The sequence below is a fragment of the Ascaphus truei genome, unplaced genomic scaffold (genome assembly GCF_040206685.1).
Source record: "Ascaphus truei isolate aAscTru1 unplaced genomic scaffold, aAscTru1.hap1 HAP1_SCAFFOLD_1078, whole genome shotgun sequence".
In the NCBI taxonomy this organism is placed as follows: Eukaryota; Metazoa; Chordata; class Amphibia; order Anura; family Ascaphidae; genus Ascaphus; species Ascaphus truei.
Genome location: NW_027453944.1, coordinates 104,732 through 118,448, shown reverse-complemented (window position 1 = coordinate 118,448; position 13,717 = coordinate 104,732). Strand labels below are relative to the sequence as shown.

At 45.6% G+C, this 13,717-nt stretch overlaps 2 protein-coding genes across 2 annotated transcripts; one reads left to right on the top strand and one right to left on the bottom strand.

Annotated features, from left to right (window-relative positions):
• Nucleotides 1-10,385: 10,385 nt before the first annotated feature.
• Nucleotides 10,386-10,766, bottom strand: LOC142475170 (histone H2B 1.1-like). Its single transcript, XM_075581143.1, has one exon. The coding sequence runs from the start codon at nucleotides 10,764-10,766 to the stop codon at nucleotides 10,386-10,388; it is 381 nt and encodes a 126-aa protein (XP_075437258.1).
• Nucleotides 10,767-11,092: 326 nt separating this feature from the next.
• Nucleotides 11,093-11,488, top strand: LOC142475169 (histone H2A type 1-like). The gene has a single exon (XM_075581142.1). It carries the CDS (start codon nucleotides 11,093-11,095, stop codon nucleotides 11,486-11,488), a length of 396 nt encoding a protein of 131 aa, XP_075437257.1.
• The last annotated feature ends 2,229 nt before the right edge of the window (nucleotides 11,489-13,717 follow it).

The following is a 13,717-nucleotide window of genomic DNA, read 5'->3' as shown; positions in this document are numbered from 1 at the left end:
AGAGAGAGACACAGAGAGAGAGAGAGAGAGAGAGAGAGAGAGAGAGACACAGAGAGAGAGAGAGACACAGAGAGAGAGAGACACAGAGAGAGAGAGACACACAGAGAGAGAGAGACACAGAGAGACAGAGACAGAGAGAGAGGGAGAGAGAGAGGTAGAGGTAGGTAGAGGTAGGTAGAGAGAGAGAGGTAGAGAGAGGGAGGCAGAGGGGGGCAGGGTGCGGCAGAGGGGGGCAGGGTGCGGCAGAGGGGGGCAGGGTGCGGCAGAGGGGGGCAGGGTGCGGCAGAGGGGGGCAGGGAGCAGAACAAACATGATATAAACCTGGCAGTAAGAAATCTCAGCAAAATATTCCATCTAATAGCAAAAATATCAAACCAGAAAAAAAACTTTCCCTAACAGACCAACAACAAATGACAAAATCAAAGAAAAATGGTTCGATAAGGAATGCAACACCCTTAGAAAAAGCCTGCAAACAATATCAAACCAAAAACACAGAGACCCAAACAATACAGAACTACGAATGAGGTACCACCAACACCTGAAGCACTACAGGCACTCCCTAAGGTAGAAAAAACACAACCACATTGCCAAAAAATTAGAAAGAATTGAAGAAGCATTAGATGAAAATACTTTCTGGCAAACCTGTGTAGCCGTGACCCTTGATTCACCCCGAGTAATGAGAGGTTGCGCTTGCAAGGAGTAGTTGCAGAAGCCCGCGAAGGAGGAGGATACATATTGGCGGGAAAGGAGCAGTCCCTTGACCCAGCAGCCCCCACGGGGAGGGTCAGGTGAGTGCGTTTAGCCTATGGGCGGAGGAGTTGCCAGAGATATAGGCAGTGGTTGCGCGCACGTGGAGTTAGAGCATCGTGGAGAGACGAGGAGACGGAGACACTTGCGCTGGGAGGTTGTACCCCCACAGGCGCAGTCAAGGTGCCCCGGCCCAGTTAGCCCTGAGTCACCGTAGAGACAAGCGGAGCTAGGGACACCCTTAGTAAGGGATTTACCCCCCCTAAAACTACTGCTGTGTTCGGGACTATCCTGTCGGGGAGAAGCGCCCCATATCGCAGCGTGGAATCCCCAGAGACTCTTTTTGAAGAACCGTAGCAGTTCCGAGCACCGGAGTGCTCGGCAGGTATTTCATCAAGTGCACCAACTCTACCCTTTCAATCACCTAAGACCTAGTGGCTGCGCAGTCACCCATACACATACACACGGCCGTTGGAAGCGAGATAACTGATTAACGTATTTGGACACGGGGTGGGAACACCTGGTGGTGGGATTGGGGGAAAGTTATTGTTGGCGTCCGCCGAGGCGCATAATTGTGGACGTCCTCCGTGGCGTGTTAAATGTTGTGTACCAGCGGATTGGAATGTCATGGCATGCAATGTATCGTAAGGTTGATTTATCAGTAAACAAGATTGGTTTTATAACATGGTCGTGTGAGAGAAATTCTTGTATAGAGGTCCTGCGAAGACTCCCCCTTTGGCAGGATCTGTCGCAGGTGGAGGCGCTGCACCGAACATATACATATATACATATACATACATATATACATATATACATATATGCATATACACACATACACATACACATACACATACACATACATACATACATCACGGGCTCTCCGTAACAGCTTGCCAAGCGATAGGAAGCAGGGTTACACCTGGAAACATCTGGATACAAAGCAGAATAACAGACACCTGGCCATTCAGAATGGCAACATCTGGAAAAACTACTTCAAGGACCTTTACCAAGAAATCCCAGAAGAAAACCTGACACAAGAACAAAAACAAATCTTCACCAAACAAACATCACTGGAGAACACTATAAAAGATAACCAAAAACCCTCTGGACATACCAATCATAATCCAGGAAATAAAAGAAAAAATAAAACTAATAAAAACCAAGAAAGCCAGCGGACCAGATGGCATTCTACAAGAGATGCTGAAGTATAGCAATCCATCTATACAAGAAGCAATACTGAAAATGTTCAACCTGGTCCTCACTACTGGCTACTTCCCTGAACTATGGAATGAAGACTGATAACCCCTATGCACAAGAAAGGAGACAGGCTGGACCCATCCAATTACAGAGGAATCTGTGTCAGCAGCACCCTGTGGAAACTGTTCAACAGCATCTTGAACAGCACAATCCTCACCTTCCTGACAGAGCAGTGTACTGAGTAAAAGCCAGACAGGCTTCCTGCCAAACCACTGCACCACGGATCACATCTATACCCTACACAGCCTGATTAATAAGCACGTCCACAACACCAACAAGTGCAAAATCTTTGCTTGCTTTGTGGACTTCAAAAAAGCCTTTGACTCCATCTGGCAGCAGGCCTATTGCTGAAAATACTAGAGAGCGGAATAGGGGGGAGAACATACGACACAATCAAAAGTATGTACTCTGAAAACAAAGGCTGCGTGAAAGTTAATAACTAAAGGACAGACTTCTTCCATCAAGGCCGTGGAGTTAGACAGGGCTGCAGTCTGAGTCCCACACTTTTTAACATTTACATCAATGAGCTTACAGCAGCCCTAGTATCTTCCTCAGCACCTGGGCTCAACTTGGCTGGAACTGAGATTAAGTCTCTACTATACACAGACGACCTGCTCCTGCTGTCTCCAACAGAACAAGGCCTCCAACAGAAACTGGCAATACTAGAAAAATTCAGCCAGGCCTGGGCACTCTGTGAACCTAGAAAAAAACAGAATAATGGTATTCCAGAAAAAATATAAAAAACATCCAACCATATCGCAATTCACACTGGACGACAATGCACTGGAACAGACAGCGAGTTACACATACCTAGGTCTAACAATCAGCTCATCAGGGAAATTCAGCCTGGCCATAAATACACTGAAGGAGAAGGCCCGCAGAGCATTCTACACAATAGGGAAACAGATGTACCACCTCAAACCACCAATACGAATCTGGATGAAAATATTCAACAGCATCATCACACCCATCCTTCTGTATGGCAGCGAGGTGTGCGGCCCTGTAACATTCCCAGACTCCACAAAATGGGATACCAGCCCAACAGAAATACTGCATCTGGAATTCTGCAAAACACCTTCTCCAAGTACACAGGAGTACATCAAACAATGCATGCCGGGCTGAGCTGGGCCGCTTTCCTCTACTGCTCACTGGACAGAAGAGAGCACTGACATGCTGGGCCCACCTAAACACCAGCCATCCACAGTCTTACTGCTACAGAGCAATGAGAAGCCAGGACCTCCTCACTAAACCCTTTGCCATCAAATAACTTGTCCTCTCACTCCAAGGACAAAACCCCACACAGATCAACAACCTGCCGAAAAAATAAATCAACTCAATCGCCAACGAAATAAAGAAGCGGTATGTGACTAGGTGGGACAATGAAATCCAGCGCTCAAAGAAGCTGGAAACCTACCACAGCCTACAGAGAGAATAGAACGAAATCACCTTGTGCCGAGAGGGAAGATGAATCAGCGGGCACTACGGTGCAGTAAAAATCGATGAGGCTGGACTGTGCTACAAAAGAATCCTTTATTGAAACATGGATAAAAATTGAGAGGAGGGAAGAGAACCCCTGCACCTCTAACGCGTTTCACCCGCAATCGGGCTTTTTCAACTCTTTAGAGGTGCAGGGGTTCTCTTCCCTCCTCTCAATTTTTATCCATGTTTCAATAAAGGATTCTTTTGTAGCACAGTCCAGCCTCATCGATTTTTACTGCACCGTAGTGCCCGCTGATTCATCTTCCCTCTCGGCACAAGGTGATTTTGTTCAATTCTCTCTGTAGGCTGTGGTAGGTTTCCAGCTTCTTTGAGCGCTGGATTTCATTGTCCCACCTAGTCACAGTCCAGCCTCATCGATTTTTACTGCACCGTAGTGCCCACTGATTCATCTTCCCTCTCGGCACAAGGTGATTTCGTTCTGCTCTCATTCAGCTGGAGCACACAGACCCGGATATACACATGGACATATGTGAGTACTATCATGCTTTAAAGTGAGCTGCCCCACTACCATTGGTTTATTTTGTTCTTGGTGTACATCAGAGGTTTGGGGGGGTCCTAGGATATCCCCCATACAACTCTCTTTACCCTTGCTTAACCGTGGTTCATCTAGGGGTTAATGCCTAAGCTCTAAGCACGCATCAAGGACATTATGTGTTCCGGTTTGCAGTGAATTAAACAACATATTTTCTGTGCATTAATGGGTATATGCTCTGTAACACTAGTTACTTTTGGGGTCCTAACCTCAACATCTTCTATCTACAGAGAGAATACACTCTGGCACCCTACCTACTGAAGGTAAAAGACCCAAAGCAGAGACAGAACCTGGGCCAGTACAGAATAAGTGCCCATAGACTAGAAACAGGCAGACACAGACACAACTGGAAGCCCCGGGAGATGAGACTGTGCCAAAGATGTGAGCTAGGAGAGGTAGAAGATGAAACACACTTCCTGTTGCGTTGCACACAATACTATGAAATGAGGAGTGCCCACCTAGAGAAACTCACTGCACTTATCCAGAACTTTAATAATATAGAGGAGAACCAAAAAATAGCGATCCTCCTGGGAGAAGATGAAACCACAGCAGAACTGGCTGCACACTATGTCAGCACCTGCCACAGGCTGAGAGATGTCCACTAACCCCCACACTCCTGTGTGAAACTGTTACCCATATACTGTGCAACCATTATACCCTATCCCCTAGTATTCATGTAATCATTGTCCCCCACCCCCTATTATTCACGCGAGGGCGAGGCAGAGGGCGAGACTTCAACTTACACACACACACACACACACACACACACACACACACACACTCTCCCATACACACACACACCCACTTACACACTCCACTCTGGTATGCTGCATCTCCCTCTCCCCCCCCACTCTCTTACCTGCCATGAGAGTGAGGAAATCCAGCCTGGGGGGCTCCCACCGTCCGCCTCGCCCGCGATACACATGGAAGCAGCAGCAACACGAGCAGCACTTCCTCCAGCCACACAGCGCCGCTCCACAGACACATTCAGCTAAAGCCACAATCTCCAGGCCTCTCTCCGCCTCTGGTCCCGGCAGTTGCTAGGAGATCCTTAGTGGGGGAGGGCGTGCCTGTATGCGCCTGCGTTGGTGTGTGGCGTAGCGTCACTGCAGTGCCTCCAAGGGATGTCTTCGGCTGGGCTATCCTTCCGGCGTCCCGCGTTGCTAGGTGACCCGCTTGATCGTGTCCCGGCATCATGAAATGAGCCACAGCACAGCAACGGCACTCTACAGGGGGTTAAATGCACTCCTCCGGGCGATCGGGGGTTGCATTTGTCGAACACTGGCCAAAATCATGTGTGTGCATGGTCCATCTCAGCTTCAAACACTCTCCGGATTGGACAGCTGATTAAAGAGACAATGCTGAATGGCCTAGCCGCCCCCTCTCCATGGTTTTGTATGAGAACCAAACCTATATAAGCCCAGCAAGACTTCCAGAGATTCAGAGAAACTCTGCGTCCGGTGGAACCGTTTGTTGACTGTTTTGAAGCAACATGCTCCAGCTGCTGGAGGTCCTCACCAAAGCCTTTCTTAGTTCCAGAGGCCTCACAGTCTGCAAGAACTTAACCACAGGATAAGCAAGCTTAAGCGACATCATGAACTCTAGTAAGAGTTTATGTTCTATGTTTTCCCCTTTTAATTTCTATTGGGCTAGGCCTGTACTATTACCTGTTCCTAATAACTCGTCCCCCTAGGATCCCTAGAAATGGTGTGATCTGCATGCGGGTCATGACAATGCATATGCAGAAAACACGTCCCCATCAAGCTCTTGCAATATCCACAACTGGGTGTCGTCTCTCAGACAGAGGTAAATAAGGTTTATGTGCAATGCAGCAAGTAAAGTGTGGCATAGATTTCCATATCCCAGTGGTCACCCAACTACGTTACAGATGCACATCATACACAGATACAGTTGTATTGAGGCATACTCACAGACACCATGCAATGCCGATTTGGCAACCAATTGTTTCCTGGCTGGCGAGAGCTGCTGACCCCTATTTGTAGTAGCACTGGTACTGCTTGTTGACTTCCACAATGGAGGTTGAGTATTGCCGGTAGACCGTGTAATCTTCAGCAGCACACCTTCAATTATAAATGCCATTTACAATGAATGTGTTGTATTACATACAAGCTTCATTACCCTGTCAGAGAGACGACAATACGTCCAAGGGGTATGGACATTCCAAGAGCTTGATCACAACTGTTATAATGCAGACAAATACTTTTTGAACTCAGAACAGCTCAAGATACTTCAACAAGTGGGGCGGATTACTTGGCACCAAAAGTCCCCTATGGCCTATTATGGAGACTGAACCAAAACAACATTGTAATTGTGCATTAGGTGAGACTTATATATGTTTGTTGAAGGGCATTCAGGGAGACATACTTCCAATTATACCACTATCCTGCTTATTATTGTAGTTTCTATGCACCTCCTATAGTTTTTTTTTAGATTTCTGAGGCATGAAGAAGTGTGGTAACTTTGCAACATAATCCTACATTTCCTATAAGGATATGTAATGATAGCTCAAACTTTTCATAACTGCGCATTGTACCATAATTTACCACATCATTGTTTTAGCATAGCACAATTATCGCCAGTGTATATTCCTCTCCCCTGTGCCTTATTCTGTCTGGTGTAGTTGCTAATTTCCGATTATAAGACAATGATTAAAAGATGGGCCAATGGGGATCATATTAATAAAGGTTAACCCATTGTCCCTACCTATCTTAAGGGATCCTCAGGGGGTTAACCCAGTATCCCAGAGAATAATGTGATTGGGTTTATGTACCTCCCTGATTAGAATGAGTATGTTTTGCTGCTGCCCATGTGTGCAGGGCTGGTAATCACTCAGCGAGCCTGCACACACAGAGATAGGGTCCTGCTATCAGGAATGTGGGTGGGGAAGTGCCCCAGCCATTGTTAGGAGTGGGGAGGAGCGCTGACTCAGGTCTGGGGAACAATGTCTCACCGAGTGGCGCTATTGTTCAGTCCAGATTCTGAGGCGCCTATCTCTGAGGGATATATTGGGTTGTCTTGGGGAACCGTTGCTGGGTATAAGCCCTGTAGGTACAATTTCTATTTGTCAGTTTGAATTTTCCACACCTCTTCAAACCCACCTCTGTGGGGTGTCTTAGGAGCACAGTCACCTGCTGTGTCCCGGATTGGCCGATCAGACGAGCCTCTGCTTGGTGATTAGTCAGCACCCCGTCTTCCATGCTTTGCTATTAAGACAGGTAACCTATGTAAAGACAGAAAGTTAATCCCTGCACTTTAATCATTGGGTAGCAATAAATGGGGAAATAAATATACATAGTGAAAACTAAATCTAGAAGACAAAGGAGACTTTTGGTTACATCCTTTGATCAAATAATGCCAAGCTTGGTAACCAACTTCAAGGTAAGTCTCAATAGCAGGTCCCTATGCTAAATGCATATACATGTTCTGTGAAATATACCCTGTAAAGAGCTGCCGATTTCTCATTACTATGCCATCCGAGGTTTGTGCCGGAGATAAACCAAAGTGAGGCGTGTAAGTGGAGGCGAGCAGGCGATTTGAACTTGCTATAGTGCAAATATCATCCCTCGATTACTGCGCTACCCACAGCGGACGGAGCGTGGAAACCTCCCGGGTTAGCCTTGGAAGCGGCGCCTGGCACCTAGTTGAGAAAGGATTCCCTGTTTGGGTGAGTTTGTGCCCAAACTGTGGGTAGCGCTGTCTGTCGACCTCATTCAAAATGTGTGTGTGTGTGTGTGTGTATTCCCGATGTTAAGTGTCCTTGTCTCCTGTGACTGATATCACAACCTGCAAATAATATCCACCTCCCCAGGACCAGCTGTGAGATGAGGGCCGGATCTTTTCCTGGGAGTGCGTCTGTTTCTCTCCTGGGCTTTGCATGCACAGTAGACCGTTGGCATCTCGTTTCTCAAGGTTACGTTTCCTAGACAATGGAAAATTAAATAGAAACGTGTTATTGGGAGTTTTTAAACCCCACTATTTTGGGGTGGGGAGGGGGAGATATTTTGCACACCCACAGGTTCCTAGTTTATGGTTGTGCTACTCCCCAATGTTGCTGTGATTAAGGATAAACAGCTCCTATAAAAATAAGAGTTTTCTAAGAGGTTTCAAATACGATGTTATGTCAATGTTTCTCCATAAGAGGAAACATTGAGGAATTCAAAATAAAATGTAATATATAAATAAATTTAAATAAAAAGGCAAAACCTACATCTCAGATAACAGATTTGTATAATGAGTCCATTCACTTCTCCATCTCACCATTATGTGTCTGTAGTGACGATGATGGGATAAGCTGCCTAACCAGGATCACCTTACAGTGGGTGATTTGTGGAGACTAATTAGCAGAGAAATCATTATCCTCCTGACAATGATGGATGACCTTAAACTATGAGGTCACATAAGAAAGCTATCACAGAGCCCTTACCCCACCTCCTCCGCACAGCACTAGGTACATGGCCGCCGCTGCTTCTCCTCTTGCTCCTCCGTCTTATTACATGAACCACATTCACCCACCGTGCAGCCTCCGAACTAAAGCCCGGTGCGCGGGGGATCACGGGAGATGTAGTTCCGGGGAAGTGAAGCTGGGAGTCAGGGACATGCATAGTAATGTATTGCAATGGAGACCTTACTGCGCATGCGCATTCAAAAGAGTCTCGGTCACCATGATTACTTTGGGCAGATCCCATTGAGTGTAATGATAACTAAGGGCAGAGGAATGAGGCAACCAAACTGTGCAAAACAATGTGACTGGAATAACATGGGATCTTTGAATGAATATTACAGAGCTTGGATTTAGAATAGAGACAGTAATTGAATAGATGTAAAAGTTTCACAAGTGATGTTGGGATAGTGAAGGAACAGCCCAAGTGTTTCTTATTAATGCGAGTTATACATTTGTGTTTTGCTGCCTTTCTCCCTCTATAGATGTTATGGGGAATGTGGCATCTCTGGCAGTCTCTGCACCTGTACATGTATTTGTGTGTTTTGCTCAGTGATCATTTTGCAAATTCAGGATTTTACGCAATGTTTTTCATTAAATTATGGGCTATTCAAGGGATTAAACCTAAATGTATCAAGAATGATGCAGCAATGTCAGAGTCCTATTGATTTGGACTTAATTCACACCAATTCTATTAAGGGAAGCCACACAACGTGCAGTGTGTCACAGAACTATCTGGGGGTGAAACCTGATTCAGATCATGTGAGAAATCCAGGATACACGTTAGTGTACTCCGGGATACACGTTAGTGCCAAAGCAATACCGCCACCGTGTGGTGTGTGTGTGAATGGCAGATATTAAATCCTTTGGCCCTTTTTACCTTCTCTGTATATTTGTGTTGCTTCCGAGACCAGCAGAGTGTGTTACACATTAAATGTGTGGTTTTAGGATTTAAATAACAAAACAGGACGTGATAAATATGTGCGATTTAGAGTTCTGACAAGTTATCACAAAACCACTTCAACTGCTACTGAAATCTGAGGGAACACATGTTGCTCAGCCTTGTTTTTATACTAAAAAGGTGAAATCCCTGATAACAGGTTGAACAAGGTGACAATAGAAGCCTTTAATGTAACACATCCCAGCCTATTTAATGCAGATTTGACCGATTTCTAAATTAATGTCCAACCCAACAGGACAATGAGAAATATCACTTGTTACATTTATGTAAATGGAATAAAAAATGTGCGACAAACTATAAAAGGCCAATTCTGATAATGCAAATGAATGTGCTTGTATCTAACGCATGTGGCAAACACGGATTGCATGGTCTGTTACTAATCCCAAACTGCACTAGGACTTTCCCCCGATCAGATGCGTTATATACCATGCGGGTGTGAGGGCATCATTTCATGCACACTTATTCTGACACGTGCACATATAATCTGTATTGTAGTGAGGCTCAAAAAAAGTACACGAGGGAAAATAATCGCAGGTTATTAACCCCAAATCCTACTTCCCGAGCACGAACTCCATTACTAACACAGCAGCGCCACCCTGTGGGATGTGTGTGAACTGCAGATTATCTGAAGGGGATTCTCGGCGATTGTCACTTTGTCTGCGGTTCTCCCGCCTCTTACTAACAAAACAACACAAGTGCAGCAAACACGTGGCTGGGTAGGAAGCCATAAAGAGCTAAAAATACATCACATAAGATACTTTATAATATATAATAGCTACAAAAGCAAATAACTGAGAAAGTGCAATGTATAATAGAACACTTCCCTTTTATCCCGAGCACAGATGACATATGATCATATCTCTTATAGTGATAAAGTGGGTGGCTCTTAGAAGAGCCTTTGTGTTTGTGGGTCAGTGATGAGATCGGGGTTACTTGGCGCTGGTGTACTTGGTGACCGCCTTGGTGCCCTCGGACACGGCGTGCTTGGCCAGCTCTCCCGGCAGCAGCAGGCGCACAGCGGTCTGGATCTCCCGGGAAGTGATGGTCGAGCGCTTGTTGTAATGAGCCAGACGGGACGATTCCCCTGCGATGCGCTCGAAGATATCATTCACAAAGGAGTTCATGATGCCCATGGCCTTGGAGGAGATGCCGGTGTCAGGGTGAACCTGCTTCAGCACTTTGTACACGTAGATGGCGTAACTTTCCTTCCTGCTCTTCCTACGCTTCTTCCCATCCTTCTTCTGGGTCTTGGTCACGGCTTTCTTAGAGCCCTTCTTGGCCGCTGGCGCAGACTTGGCTGGTTCAGGCATGTCGGGCGACGCTTCCTCTCCAAACAGCAGAGAAACAATGTCACCTAAACCCCCAGCAGCTCTATTTATAGGAGTCCTATGCAAACTAGCAGCCCCAGCATTCTGTTCTTCTATTGGCTGACTTTATCATGTGACCGTTTATGACATCATCAGTTTTCTTTCAAATTAGACGATTGGTGGTTTCAGGATTATGGAACTGATTGGCTGTTTTCAAAACTGACCAATCACAGAGGAGTTCAGCTGCTTTCTGAGTGTATAAATAAGGGCACAGGGGGCGGGGTTTGTCACTTCTCTTGTTACCCGAGCTGCTGTCTGAGTGATACACGATGTCTGGAAGAGGCAAACAAGGTGGGAAAACTCGCGCTAAGGCCAAGACGCGCTCATCTCGGGCTGGGCTGCAGTTCCCAGTCGGCCGTGTGCACAGGCTTCTTCGGAAGGGAAATTATGCTCAGCGTGTGGGGGCCGGAGCCCCGGTCTATTTGGCCGCAGTGCTGGAGTATCTGACCGCTGAGATCCTGGAGTTGGCCGGTAATGCCGCCCGGGACAATAAGAAGTCTCGCATCATCCCCCGGCACCTGCAGCTCGCTGTGCGGAACGACGAGGAGCTGAACAGGCTGCTCGGAGGGGTCACCATCGCTCAGGGGGGTGTCCTGCCCAACATCCAGGCCGTGCTACTGCCCAAGAAAACCGAGAGCCACAAACCGGCCAAGAGCAGCAAGTGAGCTTCACCCCCGAGACCAGGAGCAGAGATCCCCACATACCCAACACAAAGGCTCTTTTCAGAGCCACCCACAACATCAAAAAAGCGTTATAGTATTTCACATTTCCTGCAGGACATGTTTTTATTATATTTCTATCTCCATTCTAAGTCACTTTAATTGTTTATGATAATAGTTCTCTTCATTTGTAAAGTAATGTATAATTAAGTCCATGTATGTGGAGGTGTCAGTTCTGTCATTAGAAACAGTAATGCGTTTGATACGACACTGCAGAAAGCAAATCAATATTTAATACCATAAAGGCACCTACTGTATATATAACTTGGGGGTGAACTTTAATTACCGACATGATGATTTTAAGGAAAAAATCCCATAAAATTGATGAACTGATTAAAGTGCATTTAGTTTGCTGGAACCATAACTATAAAGCTTAACAAAAAAAACTGTTTCTAGTTCATCGCTAAATAAATTAAAACAAAGTAGTGTAGCATGGCTAATACACTATAAAGTAGTGTTTGTTTCTGTTTGTGATTATACAAAAGGCGCAACGTGTTGGTATTAGGAGTCTGTGCTTGAAACAATTTACCACACGGTGGCGCTGTTGGATTAGAAATCGGTATCTTCATTACTTGGCTTGTAAAGGCTAAAACCTGTTTTTATATCGGACACAAATTCGCAAGCCATGAAGGTTTATTATACTGAAAATGTATATAATGTATCATTAAAGACAAGTGAGTAACATTGATGCAAGAACAATTTAAAAACAAATATTCAACCAACGTTGTTTACAGATTGCCCTCGAACATGCAAAATCAAGTCATATTATAATTAATGTTGACATGTTAGAAAATAAAATAGCATAATGGTATAGAAAGATTCAATAACCAAAAGGCAGAACACATAATTACAGCATCTGGTCTTCGAAATAAACAGCACAAGTTTTTTGGAGGTACAATTTATCAAATTAATTCCTTTATGAGCAAGAACAATAATTAGAATTTATTTTTGTACCACTAATATACTCTGTGCTATAAACTAAAAATTACAGAACCTGTCCCTTGTGTCATTTTTTTTTTTTAATCTGAGGAACAGCAATGTCATGTACGGTCCATCTGTGAGCATGTGGCCCATATACTCTCTGTCACGGACTGCACACAAGTGAGCATGTGATATGCAACCAGGGTTAATACACACGGCTACTCTAGCCAACTCACCTTTCTCCTGCACAAAGTACTTTCAATATGTTTATATTAACCCATTACTCAATTGCAATCCCATCTATGTGCGTACATCACTGGATAATTTAGGCAAAATATGTAATTATTTACCAGAGTCTCAGGGACCTGTTTATTATAGAAAAAAAAAATTGTGCACTTAACACACAATCAGTTATAGCTAAATGTGGCAGCAATGAAAATACTCTGTACAAAGCGTGCACCAGTTTATTCTGAGCCCCAACACATTACTTATTAAATGTTTTAATACCCCCGTCCATGGTCAGTCCGGAGTCCCTGGGCTCTGTTCCCTGTATGGGAGCTGGCGGCACTCACAAGCCAATCGGATCTGGACTCAATGACCGGTTTGGCAGCGTGCTGCCACATGCCGTCTAAGCTCTGATCTGACAGCAAGGTATTGCGGAACTGCCGACTGTGCTCTGGCTCCTTGGCCCTAGTCATACTGGCAGGGATAGGGTTGTCAGTTTGGTCAGGTTACACCCAGCTTACTTTACTGGTCTCCTCCAGGACATCCAAGGGATGAACTCCAATGTCCGGAGAGTGATGGTTTCATTCTTGGGACCCTGAACAAACATAGTGTCAGAGGTGGCAAGGTCTCAAGTCTGACAGCAGGTCACAGCCACAATGGGAAATAAATTTGGCAAAGAGCCAAGGATAGCGTTGCACCACGAGCAGGAACAGATGAAGAGGGTGTGGTAAAAACATAGTTATTGGCAACCAGAGAAACACACTAACATGTTTCGCTCCCACAATAGGGCACACTCGACGGACACACTCTATCCCTATTAGTGGCACATAAAATTGCCCTAATCAGTTCCCAACAACATGTTGGTGTTATGGCCTGGGAGGTCTCTGCCATTACGGATGCTCTGGGCCATGCCCTAATCGATGAAAACACGGGCCACCTGCAGGGACTTAGGGGCACCATCGGACAGGTGGCAGATGCTCTGGCCCAAACATATCAGGTTGGACAAGAGTGATGACCGTGCCAGGGTCC